Genomic DNA, 21157 nt, shown 5'->3' on the forward strand with positions numbered 1-21157 from the left:
GAAGAAGCTTTTTTAAAATGTAATTACAAACAAATAAGAAAGAAAAAGTCCATCTGCCATCTCACATTAACACTACAAAATGTGATTTGACTTGCTCCTCTTCCTTTTCCTTTCCCCCTTTTATTTTCAATGCTGTTGAGTAATGCCGCCTGGACTTTGGATGTACACATTGTTTTGTAGCAGTCTGAGCTGTTTGAGTACTGACGTCATGATGATTTTTTCCCCTTGCACATCTTACTCAGAGTTACTGAACTCCAGTTTGGCTGGTTTTATTAATGCACTTCCTGCCCCCACTTCCTTTCCTCCTTTTCCTCTTTCCCAAACCTCTGTTTGTAGCTATGACTGTTCTTTCTTTGCCCTTGACAGCTCTCTTTCCTGCCCGTGACAGCCTTCCTGACTTTCTCTCTTCTCTTCCCCCGCTTTTTTGTTCTCCTTACCCAAGCTGTCTTCCTACCCTTTGCCCTAGTCCTTCCGCACCCCTTCTCTGTTCGGTGCAGCTATTGGTCTCTTTTGCTGACTGGTGGTTTCTGATTGGTTCTGGCCATTTTTCCTTTAAGTGCTTGGGTGCTTTCTGCTCTAGCAGCTAGTGGAAGCTCTTGCCGCATTCTAATCCTTGTCTGTGAGAGCCTCGCTCTTCACTTTCTCCTGTCTTTCCAAAATTGATTGTTTTTTTCTTTCTTTTATTTGTGTGTGTGTGTTTTTTAACTGCATGCTCTCAGTCTCATCATTGTTGTATCCCATTCTTTCTTTTAAATGTGAAATGTTGATATGATTTGGTGGGTCAAACTAGAGTAAATGGAGTTTCCAGCTCTTTTCCTCACATAGGAAGATCATCACTATACAAATCCTGAAAGACATATTAAAAGATTTTTGGTTCCAATTCTACCTAAAATTGATGTGGTTTTTTTTTTTTTTTTTGGTAACAGATTTATCACTACTCAAATTTAACATAATATAAATTCCCAGAGCGAAATAAGACATATTATATTTTGTATGTTTTATAATTCTTTTAAAAACTGGCCTGTTTTTATATACCTGACAACATAGTATATAACCAGGTTCTATGGTAAGGCTTTACCCTCCTTGCAAGAGCTTTGAGGCTGGTTCTGACATTGGGCTGCAGTATCCTGGCTTCTAAGCTCCATTCATCTTTTCTTCATCAGCACCATCTTTGTAGCGTCTACTTACCTTACCACTGAGAATGCTTTAATTATGCAGTTCTGTAATGAGGGTAGAGAGTACCATAAAACAAAAGAAACATAAGCTTTATTTTTTGAATTCTTTTAAGTGCCTGATTTAAAGGCCTTATGAAAACTTTCTTCATTTTAAATGAATAGGCCACATAATCTAGAAAATTCAAAATCTAAGTTCCTATATTTGTTTACTGACCTCAAACAGTAAAATCTCATACAAGCATATAAAAAAAGCTGAACATCAGAAGAGGTAAAATCCACAGATTTTTTTTCCTATCTTCCTATAAATTTATTTCCTGACCAGTGTAGCAAGCCTCTGTTTTGTTAATGAACTTCAAAGTTCACGTGCACACAGAGCTGTTTCCAATTACTTTTTTCCATATTTTCTCAATGCAGAGACTTCTCTCTTTAAAAGATCTCCAAAGAACTTGCAGATGTACTTTTTCTTTGGAGGCCTGGATGGTAAAGTTGTCCTAGTTTTCCATTTGGAGACCAAGAAACTGCATTTTACTCTTGTTAGCCTCATTTAATGAACACTTTAATTAAAATACTAATATTAATATTTTATACTGTTATATTAATTATTTAAATCAGTTTTCTCTGAAATTTACAGTTTAAACTGAATACTTTGTTATTGAATGAGCACCTCCATATTCCCTAATGTGGTTTACTTCCTCCCTGCCCCTTCTTTCTACTTTGTATCTGTAGGTGAATAATGCTACAGCACGTGTAATGACCAATAAGAAGATGGTCACACCATATGCAAATGGTAAGAGGTTACGAGTCATCTTCGGAAAGATGTCATTTATTCTCTCACAAACATCAAAGACTTTTTCTTGATTTCAGTCTTCAGTTTGTTTCGTGTACGCTGAAGTATTTTCTTTACCTAGGAGAGTTAATTTTTATAAATTACTTTTTTTTAAAGTTTTTTTAGTTATTAAGGTGTTATAGTCTCAGTAAAGTTCATTTTATACAGTGCGAACACATCATTTGAGGTTACCTATTAACCCAAGTTAGGCCCCCCGTGGGCACCCTTTTTTTTTTTAGCTGCTGTAGTTCTTTGTAATATGTTAGGCTTGTCCAGGATACCCCTGGATCTTACTTATCTGAACATAATAATTGGAATAATTCTTGACCCCTTGTTCTTTTAAAAGAATGCTCTAGAGGCAGCAGCCACGGGGTGTGTGTGTTGGGGAGGGGTACGTGCGCATATTTTCTATTTTCTATTCCGTGGCTACCTGTTACACAGTGAGTTTTATAAATGTTTCTCATGAAGAAGGAATTTTTCTATGAATATTTTGTCTAACAAAAACAGAACTTTTGCTTCAGTCGTCAAATTTAATCTAGACTCATATTCCCTAAGTGAGGTAGGATATAATTTTAATCTGTTGTACAACAGTGGTTTTGCAAACTGTGTTCTACAGGACCATCTTGGGGGGAAAAAGAAAACTGAATGGACTGGGTCTTGAGGCCTACAGCTCTACTTTGGTGGACCTCATTCTCTGTTGTATGTTTTAGAGTTGTGTATAAGATTTTATCTAGAATAAAAAGGGGAGTTTCTCCCCTTTTATTGCTTTATAAAAGTTTGAACCTACTGCTGGAGTATGACAGTATGTGCTGGTAGTATCTTAAATCAAGTAGAAGTGTATTAGTGTTGAGTATATCCCGGGAGGTCTTCAATAAATATGTGTAGCCCAGCTTTTCAAATAGATTATAGAAATCAGCATAATTTGCATTTATCAGCATAATTTGCATTTTCCTTACTCATTTTACTAGTGGTATATCTTGGGATACCACCACCTCCCACTTTACCTTTTGTTTTCTTCTTTTCACTGCTATCACAGAAACAGAAGTTTCTGCAATTTTGATAAAAATCCAATTTAAACTAAATCAGAAGGAGAGTATGTCAGATTTCCTTTCGATCCAGTGAGAATGGTGGAGCAGAAAGAGCTGCTGACTAGAATTGAGAAGACAGAAATTCTCCTTCTAGATTTGACTCTTCATTTTACTCTGTGACAGTGGGCCAATTTCCTAACCTATCTGATTCTGTTTTCACCTCTGTCAAGTAGCAGTCACAGAATTTTAGCACCACAAGGCTCTTCTTTAGAAGTCATCAAAATCCAACCCTCCTAGCTTATTATCTAGGAAATGAAGCCCAGGGAAGTGTAGTCCTTACTCATTGTCCCAGAGGTGGTACCTATCTTACTGCTCTCTTTGGGGTTTGTGAAAGTCAAATGACATAAACAACTGTAAAAATACATTGTAAAGTGTACAAAACTAAACGTATTCAAGATATTGTTGACAGTGTACCATTATATACCATTATTATAATGTGCATCCATTGTATGCATTTAAATGGAGTGCTTAAGTAATAGTGCCATTGATAGGAAAGGAAAAGTTCATTTTTTAATATTATTCTAAATCACTATTCAAGCCTACTGGAGCCAGACTTTAGAAACATGCAGCTCCCGTGTTAGAGATTCTGAAAAGAGTGTGCTAGGTGCCTTCTGGTGAATTCTCAGCATTTTAGTTCATGTTGGCTTTGAGTCCCTTGATTTGTCTGATTGAAGAACATTTGTGCTTTTGCAACTCCAGTAGGATTTGAATCCAGATTTTGAAATTTTTATGCAGAATAATGAAGAGGCATGTCTGTGAGCACATAGAATAATGAATGGGGGATTGGATTGATTCCGAATGAATGGATTTTGTCTTGAATAATGTCTTTGCTTATAGCCATTGAAATCTGTTAATTGGCCTTTTCTTCTTTCCATTCACATATTTATAGAGTATCAGTGGCACAATGTTATAAAAGAATTAAACCAAAGAGCCAATCTTTCAGAAAAATTAAATGGCATATTTATGTATAAAATTCAACAAATATTTATTAATTAAAGTTTTCACATGGAATTCTCTAACTATCAGTGGGTAATAGTGCATTTTTCTTTTTTTTTTTTACTACTTGCCATATTCCTATAAATATAAAAAAGGGAACGTAGAAATGAAGTTGATATCAAACCTAATGTTGTTTGGAAATACTTAAAATTTATAGATGTTTAAGCTAATGTTCAGCAGCGGTCTTGTATCCATTAGCTTAAAGGTCTGATTAACATAAATATGCTTATTGCAAATTAAAATCTCAGAAGACGTGCACCAAAGTTGGGAATGTACCTTGAATTTTATTATTGCATGTCTCTCCTTAGTGCCTTGGTTAACTCCAGTGAAATCCCAGTGGGAAATCCCAATGAAGGAAGATTTCCATTTACCCAGAATACCATTAGCATGGTATAAATGAACATGGAATTCAGAGGTCCAGGTCGAATTTGAATTCAGTCAAAGGATACCCTTATCAAACAATTAGAGTAGTAAACAGTGTTAAGATGATATAGAAGACAGTGCATCACAGTGTGATAGAGAATGATATATATTCTGCCTTTTTCCTTCTTCTAAACAAAGATTAGGTCATTAAGCCGTTCTATGAGAGACCGTATACCAAACCCCAGGATTTATTTATATTTCTTTTTCCTTCTCTCATTCCCTCTCCATCTTCCTACCTCCCAATTTTTTTCTCACGTCCTCTTTACCCCCACCACTCCCCTGCCAAATCTTCATTATCCCTTCACTGTGCTAGTCCTGCTTAAAGATGATCAGGTCCAGAAATGTCATCACCCTCTCATATAAACCCCCACTGGCATTCTAAAGAGAAGCTGGTACCAGGCAAAAATGAACCCAGAGGTGTCTGAAGCCAACTTGCACATCACTCCTTTTCCTTATATTCCTCATATAGTTTTAAATATTTACTGTCCTCTCTTCCATTTCAGGTTGGAAATTAAGCCCAGTAGTTGGAGCTGTATATGGGCCCGAGTTGTACGCAGGTAGTATTTAAGTTAATTTTTCCATTTGTGTTATTTATATGTATTTTAAAAATCTATTGTTTTTCAGTTTCCTATTCCTTTGTAATCTTTTTGCACTTTTTCATTTCTTAAATGCACTCAGCATCCAGCTTTCAAGCAGATGTGTCCCTAGGCAATGACGCAGCAGTGCCCCTGTCAGGAAGAGGGGGCATCAACACTTACATTCCTTTAATCAGTAAGTAGCCTATGTTGACCTGGCAAGGCTTTTGACTGTTGTGAGTAAACAGTGATGTGTTGATCTTTTTTTCCCCCAAATATAATACATAACTGAAAAGGAGGCATTCACGAGAAAGATAAATACTATCACAGTGCCCTGTCCTGCTTAGCCTGTGCTAGAATCTTTTTGACCAAATGTTAAGATGGCCAAAAAGCATAAATAGTTGGAAAAGTTAGAAGGGGGTGAGGACACGTAAAGAAAATTTTAGTCTGTACTTTGTAATGAAGAAAACAAAAGAAGTAATTATTTGTGGAATGTGTTGTACGTGTTATCTGCAAGTCAGCTTTGGGCCCTTGAGTCGAATATCACTGAAAAGCCCCTCCCGTATTATTGATGATTCTCAACTCTGTTGATATCTCTAAAGTCATTTTGACCTGAACCATTTAGCCATTTAGCAAGAGATATAATTAAACAGAGTTCTGTGGACATGGAATCAGTGTCTCTGTGTGCTTTCTAGAAGATAGCACACTTAAAATAGGCCCTTAGAAAATGTCTGCCTCTTTAAAGGATTACAAGGCTGCAGGGGAGAGGTAGTTTCCCTCTCACCTCACATTTCTGAATTGAAATATTTTAGATAAAGAATAAGGTTGACTAATGAAATGTCGGAAGACTACTGTGTGCCTTGGAGTGTGGCAGCATGTCAAAACACAAAAGAATATTCTTATGAAGAGTAATTATTATATGTAGGTAATAACGTTTGGAAACAGAGTTAATAATTAGCCAGTGAAAGAGTTTATATCAATCAATTTAAACTGCCCGTAGAAATTAAAAGTCTCATCTCCATTATGGCAGTAGTGCTCAGAGCTTCCTGACCCGTTTCTCCTCAGCTTGCATTGTAAGGCTGAAATTGGGAAGGAGCAAAGCAAACTCACTCAAGATTTGTGATGAATGAGGCATGGAGTCAATTAGTTTGGGCATATTGCATATTTCCATTTCTTTTTGAGAAAAGATGTAATGTCGAGGTGTCTTTCCTATAATTGGTGCAAAGCAAGCTGTGATTGTACACGTGCTGTTGAATGCAAGTTGGCATTTCTGTTGTATTTTGGGTCTCCCTTTAGTTCCTGGCTTCCCTTACCCAACTGCAGCCACCACGGCGGCCGCTTTCAGAGGAGCCCACCTGAGGGGCAGGGGGCGGACAGTATACGGTGCAGTCCGAGCGGTACCTCCAACAGCCATTCCCGCCTATCCAGGGTAAGCAGTAGATTCCAAAATAAGCAGCCGCACAACAACAGAAAACCTTGGCCCTCGTATAACTTCTGGGATGTTGCCGTGCCACATAGTAGAGATTCTGTGAATATTTGCAAATTAACGGATTAGATGGCAAGAACCATACCATTGTCAGAATGTAACAAAATATCAATTCATTATATAAATCTTCATTTTGGCCACCTTAAGCCCTCACAGTAGTGGCTTAAGACAGTAGCCAGAGCTGTCTTGTGTTCACTAGCAGTGTGTTGGCATGGAGTTCACTCAGCATCGCACGAATTTGGATTAACACTCCTGCAAAGAACCAAACTAGAAGCTCAAGACTGTAGTGCAAGACTGCATCTGCTGGATTCACCCCCTCACCACCACCCTTATTGGGGCTGAGGCTCTCACATGTGCCCTCCCTTGTGGTTTCACCGCCTGGGTGGTGAGCAGCAGAGCTAGTTACCCACAATGGATTTGCTTTCTTTGTAGGAAATGGATTAAAAGAGGTTAATTCAAAGATGAACCAAGTCCAATTGAATCAAGGGAGAAAGGGAGAAGTAGGAAGAGTTAAACTACAGTTGGCTTCCAAATGATAATAAAACAACTAATGGAGCTGAGCATCCTTCACCCTTTGATTTTTGTATGGAGGGTGTCTCATGCAGTGGAATGATTCCATAGCAACAAATAAATCCTTTGTTACTGAATGGGGGAGAAGGAGTGAAGATGGCAGGTTTTGTTTTCAGTTGTTTCTCAGTGTCAACCTAAAATGTATATTTTTGTAAAGAGTGGACTTTTATAAGTTAGTTGTATCAGGACTTTCTTTCTTCAAAGATGTGACGTTTGTGTTCTTCATCTTTTCTCTGCCTGTGACAGGTTTTTTTTCCATATTCTTAATGAAGAATAAACAGCGGCAGAGGAGCCTATTCATTGCTACATAGTTAAAATGTAAAGGGATAGAGCCTCCTTTGTAGGTCCTTTTCTGACAGCAAAATTGACTGTGAGGTGTACTAATATAGCATTCATTCATAGACCAAAGGGACATGCCATTTGGGGTCCTCATTACACAGAATTAAAGCATTTTTATCAGACAAGACAAATATGCATGTTGAAATGGGCAGGCTTCAGAAGCCACTGGAAGGGAACGACTTTAGAAATAAACTTGTTTGCAGTTTATAGATGTTTAAATCCCATGCATTCCATCATCTCCATCTTCTGCCATTACTTACTTTTAATTTTATCCTTTTTTTTCTCTCAACTTGACCTTTGACCTTCAACCTCTGACATCTCCTTTTAAAGAAGTGAATAAAGATGCAGTATTATTTCATCAAGAAATAGTCAAGTAAAACATAAAACGGAACCTTGGAAGTTCTACACACTAGGAAAATTGTTTTATGAAGCGTCTTCCATTTCAATCCAAGAGATTTTACCATCATGTTTGCAAAGAGATACTGCTCACCAGAAACATGGGACTTCTTTATTTTGTAATATTCCTGAGTCACTTTATAAAGTGGTTGAATTCGTTCCTATTCAAGATAGGTCATTTTAGTATATTGGCCAAACTTGAGAACCCATTCTCTACCAAGTCTGTGTCAGGTATATATTTGCTCAAAGATATTTTATCTTTATGTCTAATCACATCAATTTCTGTGCATTACATTGAACACTAATTTCCCATGTTTTCTTTTTTATTAACTAAACCACCTGTTTACATGGAAGATGGCAAGGAATAAGTCCAGTATTTTATGAGGAATGGCCTAAAATTGCTTTTCAGCTTAGTAAACTAATTTTATCATTAATCATTGTGTTCTAGCCTCCTTGTGGCATTTGATATAGGGAATATTGGAATTCTTCTAGAATTTAGGTGAATATTCCCAGTGAGTGATACAGCTTAGCGTAAAATGTATTCGTTTTTAATGCCACCACTCTTCTCTATAGAAGAAATATTTTTCAGTCATTGCCTATATCCCCTTACTGAAATAGTTGAAGGCTAATTAATCACCACTTGGCATCAGTGCTTTGCATTTTATAAGCCTTCGCATTATGAACAAGTCTCTTTTTTACTAAAATGCAATTGAGAGGCAGATTACTTTCTAATATCATACTTTAACTGCAGTTGGAGACTGTGAAAATGGACAGAATTCAGCTAACTGAACCTCACGGATGAGTTTAATTTGCCTGTTGTATAATACAAGGGCACAGCATAATTGGGGCATTGCAAAGTGTGATCATACTATCCAGTAAATACAACAAAATGTCACTGGGAGTAGAATTCAGAAACTTTCCAACTACATATAAAAAATAAGTTATTTTCATATTCAAGTTAAAAATATAATTTGATAACCTCACTTGCTAGTTTGTTTATGGTAGCAGAGAAGGTAGTGGTGAAAATTTCCAGCTTGTTTAGGTGAATAAATGATAAATAGATCTTCTAATTTTAAATATCCAAATCTTGATTTAACGAATATGAATAAGAAAGTCATCTTTTTTCTCTACTGCTATTCCATATCTTTTGGTCCCAAAATAATGTTTTGGGGAAGTTATATGCACAAAATACCTCAAAAAGTTTGAAATCTATATTTTAATTATAATAGTTTAGTGTTGCTTAGGATTAAAAAAAGAGTCATGTATTTTGTTTGTTCAATACAAATTCATTTTCTAAACAGAGAGTAAACGCTTCTATTCCTAATCAGCTACCTTCTCAGTTTTATTCATTTAAATAAAACAGGTCATGCCCAGAACCTCAGTTATCAGTTGAATTTTTCAGAATTCCATGAATATCCTTATGGTCAAAAAAGAACCCTTAAAGTCTTCCAATTACTCCTCCCACTCTGGATTATATTGTTACTATCTGGGATCCCCACTGCACCTTTCAATTCTTGGACCTTGGACCAATCACCTTAACCTTTAGCTCATTATCTCTGCTTGTGAAAGCAATGCATTGTGGGTATTTTTGGTTGTGTTTTGTTTTGTTTTTTTTAATTACATTTCTCTGTTTACTTTGGTCAGAATTGATTGACTTGTTTTTCTGAGGTGTTGCATTGGTTCTTAAAATGCTGAATAATAATACTTTGCATGCTTGTGTGATCAGCCAAATCTTATCGCATGTCTAATGTGCAGGGTAAAAAAGCAGGTGATGTATGGATATCAGGAAAAAAAATTACATGTTACTATGAAACTGATAACAAAATACTAAACATAATTTTGAAACATACTTTGCATACAGGTCCTGCCCTAGTGGAATTCTTTGGGTTCTTTTTCTTTTTCATGTTAACCCCTCTCTACACAACCACTGCCCCCCCCCGCCACATACACACACACACACACACAGACACACATACACATACACACACCCCTTTTGGTGCTCTTTAAAGAAAAACTTCCTCTTAGGACAAACTTATTTTTTAAAAAATACTCCAGATATGAAAAGTTGGTGTTTCCAATCCAGCAGATTTTCGATAGCTGTATTAGGCCCTCTGGGAATGCGCTTTAGTATTTTCATCCTACTTTAATTACCAGATTGGCAGGCGGTTCCTTCCAGGGTTTCCTTCCTCCCCTGCCATGCCTGTCCCGGAGCTGCCGAGAGAGCTTGTGCCCCTGTGCTCCTCCTGGCTGACTGACCCCGGCCCCAAGCCCAGGGTCCATATTCATACATCACCTGCCCGTGTAGAGCGCATGTGCATGCTGCCGTCCTCAATAACCGGAATGTGTTTCTGTTCTTTTGTTTTTTTGTTTTTGTTTTTGTGTGGATTTTCTGCAGTGTGGTTTACCAGGACGGATTTTACGGTGCTGACCTCTATGTAAGTACACACACCGGGGCCTTCTCGACCCCATCCCCTGACAAGCCAGCCTTTTTTTTCTGTTTCTTTGGTTTGGTTTGGTTTTTTTTTTCTTTTTTTAATATAATTTAATTTTTATTTTCATTTTCCTTGTGGATATATATATATATATATTTATATATTTAAGAATGCAAGCATGCTTCTCTGCCACTGCGCTTGCCCCTGGGTGCAAAAACTAAGCCTTTGGGTTTCCTGATCATTGCTAGAGTCAGTCTACTGGACATATTCTTTTCCCTTCCCTACACCCACAGATGTTCTGTGTATCACAAATATACTTGCGAGATGATCAGCAGGTTTAAAGTCTTTTCTTACTGTCGTCTCATGTGCATACATAAATAACAGAACTAGCTTAGCCTGAAACCAACTCTTTCCCTTTTCTGCTTTTCTTCTCATTTCACATCCCTCTTTAGATCATTAGAGCTTTGATTTATGTAGATGGCAGGAAGCTTTCTGAAATGTGTGTTTTCCTATTTCACATAATTGGAGAGAGCATTGTCTTGTGAAAGTGAAATAAGGAACTGATGCCAGTGAAGGGTGGGTAGGAATAAGAGGAAACCACATACTCAGTGCATAAGGCTTTTCTGTATCAGAAGGTCCACAGCCAGTGGGGCTCTTTCCTTAAGAGCCAGCTAGAGGGAAACAAGTGGCATCATTAGCAACCTAGACTCTTTTACAGACATTTGACCATTGTACAAGATTTGTTGATTTGACCAGCCATGCTAACATCTTTATTACCATCCATTATTTAAACAGTCTAGCTATAGCTCAAGTTCCATGATTGGTGGTCACATATTATTTAAAATATGGACAAAGTGATCTAACTGACAAAAAAGAGTCAAGTTTTTGAGTTTTGCAAGTCTTTTATTAGGACCTCTCTCCAAAGATCTTTTTCTGAATGCAAGCTTGGTCTAACCACACACATTGTTAAGAAACAATTTCCTGAGAAAAACTTGTCAGCATGAAATGATTCCTTGGGCATAGAGTAGAATTGTCTGGAAATGCTTTCTCTACCCTAACCTCCCCAGAGTCAATAAGGGTACCTTTTTAATGAACTGTTTCCACAGTCTGCCAGAGATTCTCGGCAATCTGAAAACGTTAATGAACTTTCAGAATGCACTTGGAGGCCCTCTGTGTTGCAGGAACTAGAGACAGGATAGAGCAGCCCTCTGAGATTTGGTGGGTGAGTTGTACACACCTGGCCTGTTTAGAGCAGGCCTTCAAAGTACGCTTTAATTTAACACATGCTTGAAGGAACCTAAGCCATGATTTGGTCCAACGCTCTCACTTTGCAGATATGTTTCTTAGAGAGAGTGTGACTTACCCAGATTACCTAAATTATTTGTTTAGCCAAGCATAAAACCTAAATAATCCATATTTCATTACCTCTATTAGTACTTTAATTAAAATCCACAACTTTCCTCCAGTGGTTTTCAAGAGGTAATGAAAGATCTTTTTTTCTTGTGCTCACCGTGAAACTTGAGGGTTGGGAAACAAATCCTACTTTTACACCAAAGTGCACTTTTCTAAATATACGTATTTATATATGCTCTTAGCATGTGCATTCTCCCATATACGTTAGTATCCATAGTCTCATGAAACTCATCTTTATGTTATTTAAGTTGTTTTCTTGAAATCTGGTCTGTTAGAGTACACTTCCACTTGAATTATTTAAGTCAAGTTTTTTTTTTCTCAAATATCTTCCTTATTTGGGTATTTCCTAAATGTGGCCTACTTCTACCTTATTAAGATTTGCCTACTCTCACCTTGTTAACTCAACCAACCAAATATTTGTTTACAGTTCTCTCACTTCCTTAGTTTACAGTATATGATTTTATTAAGAGAGAGATGGTTTTTCTGTAGTTGTTGAGAAAATACTCTTGAATTTTTTTTTATTTACCAACTGGATCACCTTATCAAGCTGAACAGAAGTAATTCAGTGACCTTGCCGAAACATTTTTTTGACCAGTGGCCCCTTGTTGATGAAAAGACTGAATAGTAATGGTATTTTTATTTCTTAGTTCTTATCTTAAAGCAGTTACTTGGAGGAAAAAGTAGTGCTGAAATAATACCCGAACTCAAGAATGAAAAACAAGAATACATGAGGAGGGAACTGTTGAGCGAGGCCTAGTGCAATTTTTAATACAGCTTTTAAAACTTCATATGCCCTGCCCCACAAACAAACAACAACAAAAACCTCTTATCATTTTACCTTGAGTTTGTTTCTGTTTCTCTCTGTACATTTTCCCTTATGTGGAAATCTATCAATATACATTTAGTTCTCGTTTCCTCAGAAAAGAAGGTTAGAAATAGAAAGAGAGGAGGGTTTATCTAGTATAAAAAGTGCCCTGAACCCAAGCTTGAAGAGACAACATGAGGGAAAAGAGTTTGTTACTGGTTTTATTTAAGTTATATTAATTTAGACTATTAACTGTGAAGGTTGTTTGTTTTTTTGTTTTGGTTATCTCTTTCCCTGTTCTGCTCTTAGGCCGTAATCCCTGCTAGCCATTTTCCTCTTCGCTGTGTCTTTTGTGACACATTCCTCTCAGGAGAACTGATCTAGCAATTGTGCCCATGATTTGTAAAGAGACTCCCCTTGCTGACTTGGGAGTGTAGCAGATAGATTATGTGTCTGCCCGCCCCGTCTTTTTTTCATCAGTAGAAAAGACATCATTCACCCTAATTCACTTTTTTAATGGGATAACAAACTGCTCCTAATTCTCATCCTGTGAAAAGCATGCTTGCATCCAAAGGAAAGAAAAGGCTGGTGGGCCCCTTAGCGGGCTTTTTTGTATGATTGTTTTCCTTCCACAGCTGTGTTTTTTGAACTGCTCTTCCTGTGTTCTGTTATAGAATAGTCTTACAGGAACCAATCATTAGCGCTAAAATACCTCAGGTAGGAGTGCCAGTGTGACCTGCCAATCAATCAGATTGTGGATTGCAGTGAAAAAATTGAATTATACTAACCATTCCAGCTCCACGTTAGAGATGGGAACAGAGGCTTTTTTGGACAAGCAAGACTTGTGAGCGTGTGATCTAAGCCCTGCTACCTCAGCAGTGCACCCAGTCAAGTTCCTTACAAGAGGGCATTTCCTCCAAAATTCAGTGCTCCTGTCCCATTGCCACACATCCGCCCCAGGTGTGTTATACGCACTGTCCCATCACTGCCACCTCTTTTAGTTTGTCAATCACATTTATCCCATGGTGTTTAAACTGGTCTTTTATATTTGGAGAGCTTAGAAATTTGGGACATTTTCTTACTACTGTGAAAGAAATGAGAAAAGGGAGAAGGTAGAATCCGTCTAAACAGGACTCTGAATCTTGAATTGGACCCTGTCGTGAAATCATAGTAGTAATTGGGCTGTGCTGCTATGTAAGTTTGAAGTTGTCTTAAAAATCTAGACTTACTGGGACTCTAAAATTGAAACATGTATTTCCCTTGCCCTCTTTTCCTTTCACCTTAAAACTAGATTAGTGAGTGCATTTGGATAATGATGCACTGTTAGATTCGTTGAGAGCTGGGTGCTAGGAAAAAGAAAACAATAGACAGCTTTTCACAATTCAGTTAGTTTATTTATGTGGCTACCCCGCAAGCTTTGGGAAATGAACTGATTGGGAGAGGTGTGGAATAGTAGTGTTCGAAAGGGTTAGTTAATTAAACATCATCTCTCATCCATCATAAAAGTAGTAAGTGGAAGATACCAAGTTGGTCATAAAAATTTCTTTCCTTAACCCCAATTTTAATAATAATAAGATAAATTTAAAAGATTTTCCTTAAAAATTTTTCTTATCTACTCTTCCAAGTAGATAGGTCTCTCAATCAAAAGCAGTAACAATATTATCATTATTATGAGTTTTGTATTCACATCTGTGTTATTCACATTTAATCAAAGGTGCCATATTGCCACGGAAGAACTCTGTTCTCCTAATGAGCCCTCCTCATACAAGTTCAGTCTAGAGCAGTGGATCTCAGCCGGAGAGGGGAGGAGGTGAGGGAAAGGAGGGAGTTAGAATCGTGTAGAGACAAAGTGATTCCCAGAGTCACAGCCTTAGACCCAAGCTAGCTGGACTGGATCTCTGCTCTGCTGTAGTGATTTGAACCATCGCACCTGCCATTCTCCCCACCCTCCCACCCCCACGCCCCAACTCCCCTTGCTCTATAAATCTATACATCACATGTAGGGAACAAGCTTTCATTTTGTCTGCTGGTCTTGAAATACACATTCTTCTCCTCAGTGTCACATAATGTCATTGTCTTCCAGGTAGAAAGAAGGTGTCTTGACATCACATGCTCACCAAAGTCCTGTTTTATTGTAAATCCTAAAACAAAAAAGTAATAATAAAATTAATGGCCAGGTGAAAATCAAGACAAGAGAGGATTAAACTTGGATAGGCAAGGAAAGGTCAGGTATAAGAGGGAGGATATGTAGAACCCTTCCATTTTGTTCTAGTTAAAACACAGCTACAGAACTGTGCAGAAGAATCATGTGGTCAGCGTGGCAATGCTGTAAAGTTCACTAGACAATAAAATTGGTTCAGAGTGGAGTAGAAAATCCCTAGGAGGTGACATTGGGTAATGCAAAAGTGAGACTTTAACAACAACAGCAACAAAAGGATCTTAAAGGTAACAGCATTTTCCTTTGAAAAAGCTGGAAGTTGAAGGCAGGGATGTGTTACGGATATGAGAAAGGATAGCACATGGGAAATACTTTAGAAGAACACCGGATCAGAATGTATGGGTGTTGACAGAGGGCAAGCATACAGGTGAGCACTGCGGGTCAGAACTGAATCAGGAAGGTTGAACTGGGGAGTGATATAGCATTGGGCTGTCCCAGTTGGGAGCACTAGGAATCATTCAGAATGAATTACAAAGGAATAAGAAAGTAATTATTTTTAAAGGGGCATGTGGATATTTGGACCAGGCTTAGCCATGCCAAATTTATCCAGCTGTCAGGTTCCAGAAAGCTGTCCGTGTGTGCCCTCTGACATTAGGGTGTGCTGTGGCCATGCTAATCCCCATTTTTTGTTTTATTTCAAATCACACACAGATAGAATCTGCAAACTGCTTCAGATCAAACAGGTCTGATTGTGTGTAAATACATATGTCCTTTTTAATTTTTATTATTAATGGTTGCTTCAGTTTTGCATCGGTGCATGGTTAAAAGCAATACACATCAGCTATCTCATGACTTCATATCTCCAAATGAATTATTTCTCCTCTTTTTTTGTTTGTTTGTTTGTGCAGTCAGCTGAAGAAATGTTAACATCTCACTCTAAATCTCTCAGTGGAGTCTCTGTTCCCTTCTCTGATATAACAGATGGGTTACTGCTTGTTATAATTATTAACATTGTGGTGTGGGCCAGGGCTAGGGTGGGCGAGATTGACTCTTCTTTGGGCTGGGGAGGGGCCAGTCGTTAGGGTCTGGAATGTTAACTCAAGTGGTGACTGACTGTTTCCGTAATACCAGGTCGTTGTGGCTGCACGCTCTAGTAATTGAGGCTGTGTACTTCACCGAGCTTGTGGTAGAGCCTAGGGCAAACCGCTGTCCCAAGAGAATGCTGGGATAGATAGAGTTAGCCAATCTGAGTCTGAACGTGGTGATTTTGCTGGTTGTTCTAGCTCCAGATGTTGGCATGCTTAGTTCTAAATGTGATTAATAAATGTGGCGCCATATTCCCTCCCCACGCCTGAACCCTGTCTCTCCTACCCCTCCCCCACCCTTGTTCTTTTTGAAAAACTTAAGAAACAGCAATGAAACCCTTGGTGTTTCAAACTGCACTTTGTTCTCATGTTCCATAAACAACTTCAGATTTGCTAATAGAAGTGAAAGTTGAAAAAACAGTTTCTCAGCCTGGATTCTTTATGCGTTCCAAAATCCAGAATAGAAATAAATATATCTGAATGTTCATTGGCTTATATTATGGTTAGATATTTTGTTGAATAACCAGTTTAAAGCACCAGCAGAAATACTTTGGACTAAGAATACAGCTAAGAGGAGGAATCCATGACATACAATTTAATTTTTCTAACTTTGGGGTAGTCATCAATGAATTACCAAATCAGTTTATTGCGATATTACCTGCCCATCCTAAACACGTACCCCTCCCCTTTAAAGGGCCTCTCTATAGCACCATTAACATAAAGTAATCAGAAGAGTAGACATGTGGAAATATTATCTGCTTTTCTAAAAAATTAATGTAGTTTTTCTTAAAATTCTGTTGATACTCTTCTTGAGCCTTTTGTTGCCAGTAAAATATGTGCATGCCTGTTCTGTGTTCCTGAATTTGAATAGCAGAGAACCTCATCAAATTCAAACTCCAGAGTCAGAGTTCACTCATAACAGAAGGAAAGGACTGCAGATAGATTATCTTTATTTCCTTCTGGCTTGGAGGGAGGCTTCTCTTCCACAGCCTGATCCATTTAAAATTGTCTTGATTAACAATAACATTACCCCCAAACCACTGAGGTTCCGATGGCTTCTTGCAGGTTGAGGAAACTGAGGGGAAATGGCTATCAGTAACCTCATTCAGAATCTCCTTTTTTCCCCATGATTAGTCCAATACAGCTTAAATTTAATGATTTAATACAATCCCCAGTATCTCTGACATACCGAGACTTAACTGAGAGTCTAGTTAGTACTTTTATGAGAATGCATACCTCTGTCCCGTGGCATAGAACTTCAGTTTTTAAATGTTTTACTCAGAAAGATATAAATTAGGCTTTAATTGCTTTTATTACCTTGACTTTTTCAATTTTTAGAGATTATTTTGGATTTTGAAGGAATGTTAAAGAGAGAAACCTCATGATGCTTGTTTACCACATTATCCTCATTTACAAAGATGTTTTACTAAACATGGCCCCTCTGTAAACTTCACACTAGCAAACTTTAATTCTGAACTAGTGGAACCATCTCTAGTGATACCAAAAAATTGAGCCTTCAAGGTTCATATAAAGCTTAAAATTTCAACTATGATGATTAGCATGTTGTTTTGTTTAACAATCCTTTTACTGTTTCATTTTTTCTTTAGAAGTTTAAAAGGTAAAGAGACACTTGAGTTAGTTTATACATAAATGTATATGCTTATGTGTGTATGTATGGCAGTGTGTATGTTGCCGCCTGGATGTACGGCTTTGCCCAAATCAGTCTGGCCTGCCTGTTCCCATAGACCTGGCTAGAATTCAGAGGAAGCGTGTGGATCACAGATAGCCCCCAAGGGTACTTCCTGCCACGGCCCTATCCATTACCATCTCATTGCCAGTGTTTGGTAATACTAATTAGAGTTTTCTTATTTGTAGGAATATCTATGGAAAGACTTATAATTGAGAAAACAGTGTTTACTTTTCCAAGTCATGCACTTGAAGAACAAAGAAGGAATAATACAAAACCACTGAAAGCCAATCAGGGGCCTTTTTTTTAATGTATGTTTGAAGCTGCTTCTGATGAATTTAAGCAGCATAAATTTAAAGAGCAGCAGTAAGCTTTCCCCCCGTGGTGCAGTGTCTTCAGTTAGAGAAGGCATAAATTATGTAAGAAATAAGCAAAAAGCTGTAGAAACCTCTAAGAAGAAATCACAGCTATATCCAGAATAAGATTTGAACAGAAATAAAAGCAGCAAGCTAGACGCTTCCCTGTCAGATGGCTAAGAAGACCAAGGGTCCCATTGGAAAATGGTTGTTTCCAATCCTAAGAAATGATACAGAAGTAAATTGGAAATTTCTTTTGTAGGTTTAGCAAAAACTGAACATTGAAGGAATAGAAAGCAGAAAGCACAGGCCAGAAAGCTTCAGATGTCCATGAGAAACGGACACAGTAACACACAGAAACGAAACATGCTGTGCTCGCTGCTGAGGTGCCATCCAAATGGACATAGCTGTATTTACCTATAGTTGATGGGGAAATGACAGTAACAAGTACACACCTGAGTTAGGTTTAGGTAAAATAGATGAATTCTAGAAAGGTAAAGAAGAAGAAGGAAAAGTAGAGCTTGCCACTTTTTCAAATAGCCTGTCTCATGCGGCATTTGTTGTTGTGATTATCTTTGAAAAACTTCATGAAGTATTTCACCCTGACAGAGAAAACCTTTTGAGTATTTGGTTCACCTAAACTGAGGTAAAATAGCAGGACAGGGGAGTTTGAAACACTTTAGGACTGAGAGGATATTTGAACCCTTGGAAGAAAAGCTCCAGAACCTGCTGTGAGATTAGGATGTAAGAAGTCCCAAAACCTTTTAGGGAAGAAAAATAAATGCAGTTAAAGGCTTGGGGGGGGAGGGAAGGGCTTCCTGATCTGTTTGAACCTAGTCCAAGGGTCCACAGCCCTTTGTAATCTGGTTTGCCTGAGTCTGAACTATAGACTGGACTTGGCAAACTTTTTCTGTAGGGAGCCAAGTGGTAAAGATTTTCGGCTTCATAGGCCATACGGTCTCTGTCACAACTACTTTCAAAAACAGGAGGCCAACTGCATTGGTCCACAGATGGAGGTTTGCCAACCCCTGATCTACACTGGTTCTTCCTTCTAAATATCGCTTGATTATCTTAGCCTCTTGGCAAACGCACTAGGCCACATGGAGCATAGCACTATATGGGACCTTTCTTTATATACTGTAGTCTCTTAGCAATGGATCAATCCAAGTACGCATCAGAGAATCTGCAGTTGACACATATAAATTTAATGTTTTAATCTATAATTTACATTTCCTGTCAGATAAAGTTCTCCCAACTTCCTGTAAATATTTTCCCTGTTCAAAGTTCCCACGAAGACAGACCCAAAATCATATCTTCATTTTGCGGGGGGCGGGGGGGGATAAATTAAGAGTTTGGAATTACAATAGACACACTATTATATATAAAAATAGATAACCAACAAGGTTCTAGTGTAGAGCACAGGGGACTATACTCAATATCTTGTAATAACCTATAATGGAAAAGAATCTAAAAAAGAATAAATATATAGATATATATATATGTGTAACTGAATCACTTTACACCTGAAACTAACACAACATTGTAAATCAACTATATTTCAATAAAAAAATGTTTTAAATCATATCTTCATTTCTTAAATTTGAGAAGAGGTACTACAGTGTAGTTTATTTTTGTTACTATTACAAATTGCAAAGCAAATCCCTGCCTTGGGCGGAGCTTAATTGTACACTAAGGAATAACATGCAGACTGATGCAGTTTGAAACATTCTCTCCCCACGGGTGTGTCTGTGTTCGTGTCTGTGTCTGTGTCTGCGTCTGCGTCCGCGTCCATCTGCGTGTGGGCGGGTGTGTGTTCGCCTGCCCCCCGGGGGAGAGGCATGTGTAAAGTCAGTTCTCCTCTCTCCTGTAGGGTGGATATGCAGCCTACAGATACGCACAGCCTGCTACTGCAACCGCTGCCACCGCCGCCGCCGCCGCCGCCGCCGCTTATAGCGACGGGTAGGTGCCGAGACGGGGGCGGGGAGCGCCGGGCCGCCCCGCGTCACCCCCTTTCCTTCCCCGCGCCGTTTCCAAAAGGGCACTTAGCCCCCGGGACTGCCTGCTGAGCTGGGTTTTCCACAGGCCTTCTGCCTGGACTCTATCCTGCCAAAAACCCAGCGGCTCACAGGCTCACACTCCTCCCCTCCCTCCCTCTTGTTCCTGTGTGTTTCTGGCTTTGACCCCAATTTCCCTCTTCCTCATCTCCAGTGCCCTTCTTTTCCATTTTATAGAAGTACTTCAGAAATTTTCAGTTGCTGCCTTTAGGAGTAGAACGGAGGGATGTTTTCCATTCTGCCAGTTTCCTAATAACATTCCAAGTTACAAGTCCTTAGCACAGTAAAACCCCTTAATTTTTTTTTTTTTTTTTGTCACCGTCTTTCCTTTATCTCCCTGATTGGATTTCTTTTTCCAGTTATGGCAGGGTGTACACGGCCGACCCCTACCATGCCCTTGCCCCTGCCGCTAGCTATGGAGTTGGCGCTGTGGTAAGTAGACGTGCCTTTTATTTTTTCAAGCGTTTTACTTCTGACTTTTACCTGCAGGCTACAGAAGATCTAGGGAGGTGATCAATTCAGCCCTTCTTCCATTGCCAAAGTATTAAAACCAATAGGACTGTCTGGAAATTTCATATCACTTCTGTGTGTGTGCTGGTGTGAGCCCCCTGGCCTGGTTAAGGACAGGAGAAAGGAATGAGCAGTGACAGTCTGCCCTGAGTAAGGGCATTGTTCGGGAGGAAGGAAGGGAACAGCCTGCTGTTTTATAATGGCTCAGATGCTGGACGCATACCTGTGGGAGAGTTTTACTGATAGGTATTCGCCAAGACTTGGGGCACAAGACTCTCCAGTTTTCACAGTAAACTTTTCAAAAAACTTAACCTGTCTGCTTCAAATGCAGATGCCAAAGGATGTCCCTGCTTTTCCTAAGCCTTCCGGCAGATAGTACTAAAAATCACCAAACAAATGCCTTACAAAGATATTTTATTAATAACATTTGTGGCAAAATATGGTATATTTCTTAGAAGTATACAAAAAGTCCATAGAGCTCATCTAGAATAATCCCCCTGACCAAACTCGAATCCCCCCTGCAGTATTTTTGTGTTGGCCTGGACACCTCCGGGCCAATGACGGGACTCACTGGATTCAGCAAAGACTGGCCGGTCCACAGTGATACCTCGTCGTGCCAGACGTTCTCTGCCATCCACGGTGTCACTGGCCAACGGCCCGGGAACACAGATGACCATGTCTGAGAGGGAGGCAGAACGGTGGTCACAGTTAAGACATAAAAGATGTGAGAGAGCCTGCTACTTCCCACACTAAATCTCTACTGATGAAGATCTGTGGAAGGAA

The 21157-nt window shown here is 38.8% G+C and overlaps 1 protein-coding gene across 24 annotated transcripts in view; it reads left to right on the forward strand.

Moving 5' to 3' along the window:
- The window catches only part of RBFOX2 (RNA binding fox-1 homolog 2), a 266923-nt gene that overhangs the window by 239352 nt on the left and 6414 nt on the right, over window positions 1–21157 (forward strand). For 9 of the 24 annotated variants that reach the window (XM_057557138.1, XM_057557139.1, XM_057557126.1 and 6 more), the window contains 8 exons: window positions 1902–1962; window positions 5012–5065; window positions 5187–5279; window positions 6368–6512; window positions 10270–10309; window positions 15394–15425; window positions 19681–19769; window positions 20224–20296. In XM_057557138.1, coding sequence (XP_057413121.1) covers window positions 1902–1962; window positions 5012–5065; window positions 5187–5279; window positions 6368–6512; window positions 10270–10309; window positions 15394–15425; window positions 19681–19769; window positions 20224–20296 — 587 coding nt within the window. Of the gene's footprint in view, window positions 1–1901; window positions 1963–5011; window positions 5066–5186; window positions 5280–6367; window positions 6513–10269; window positions 10310–13198; window positions 13242–15393; window positions 15426–19680; window positions 19770–20223; window positions 20297–21157 lie in introns of those variants that run through there. The other 15 variants (XM_057557142.1, XM_057557143.1, XM_057557133.1 and 12 more) reach the window with 8 other exon arrangements.

Source organism: Balaenoptera acutorostrata, chromosome 11 (assembly GCF_949987535.1).
Source record: "Balaenoptera acutorostrata chromosome 11, mBalAcu1.1, whole genome shotgun sequence".
Classification (NCBI taxonomy): domain Eukaryota; kingdom Metazoa; phylum Chordata; class Mammalia; order Artiodactyla; family Balaenopteridae; genus Balaenoptera; species Balaenoptera acutorostrata.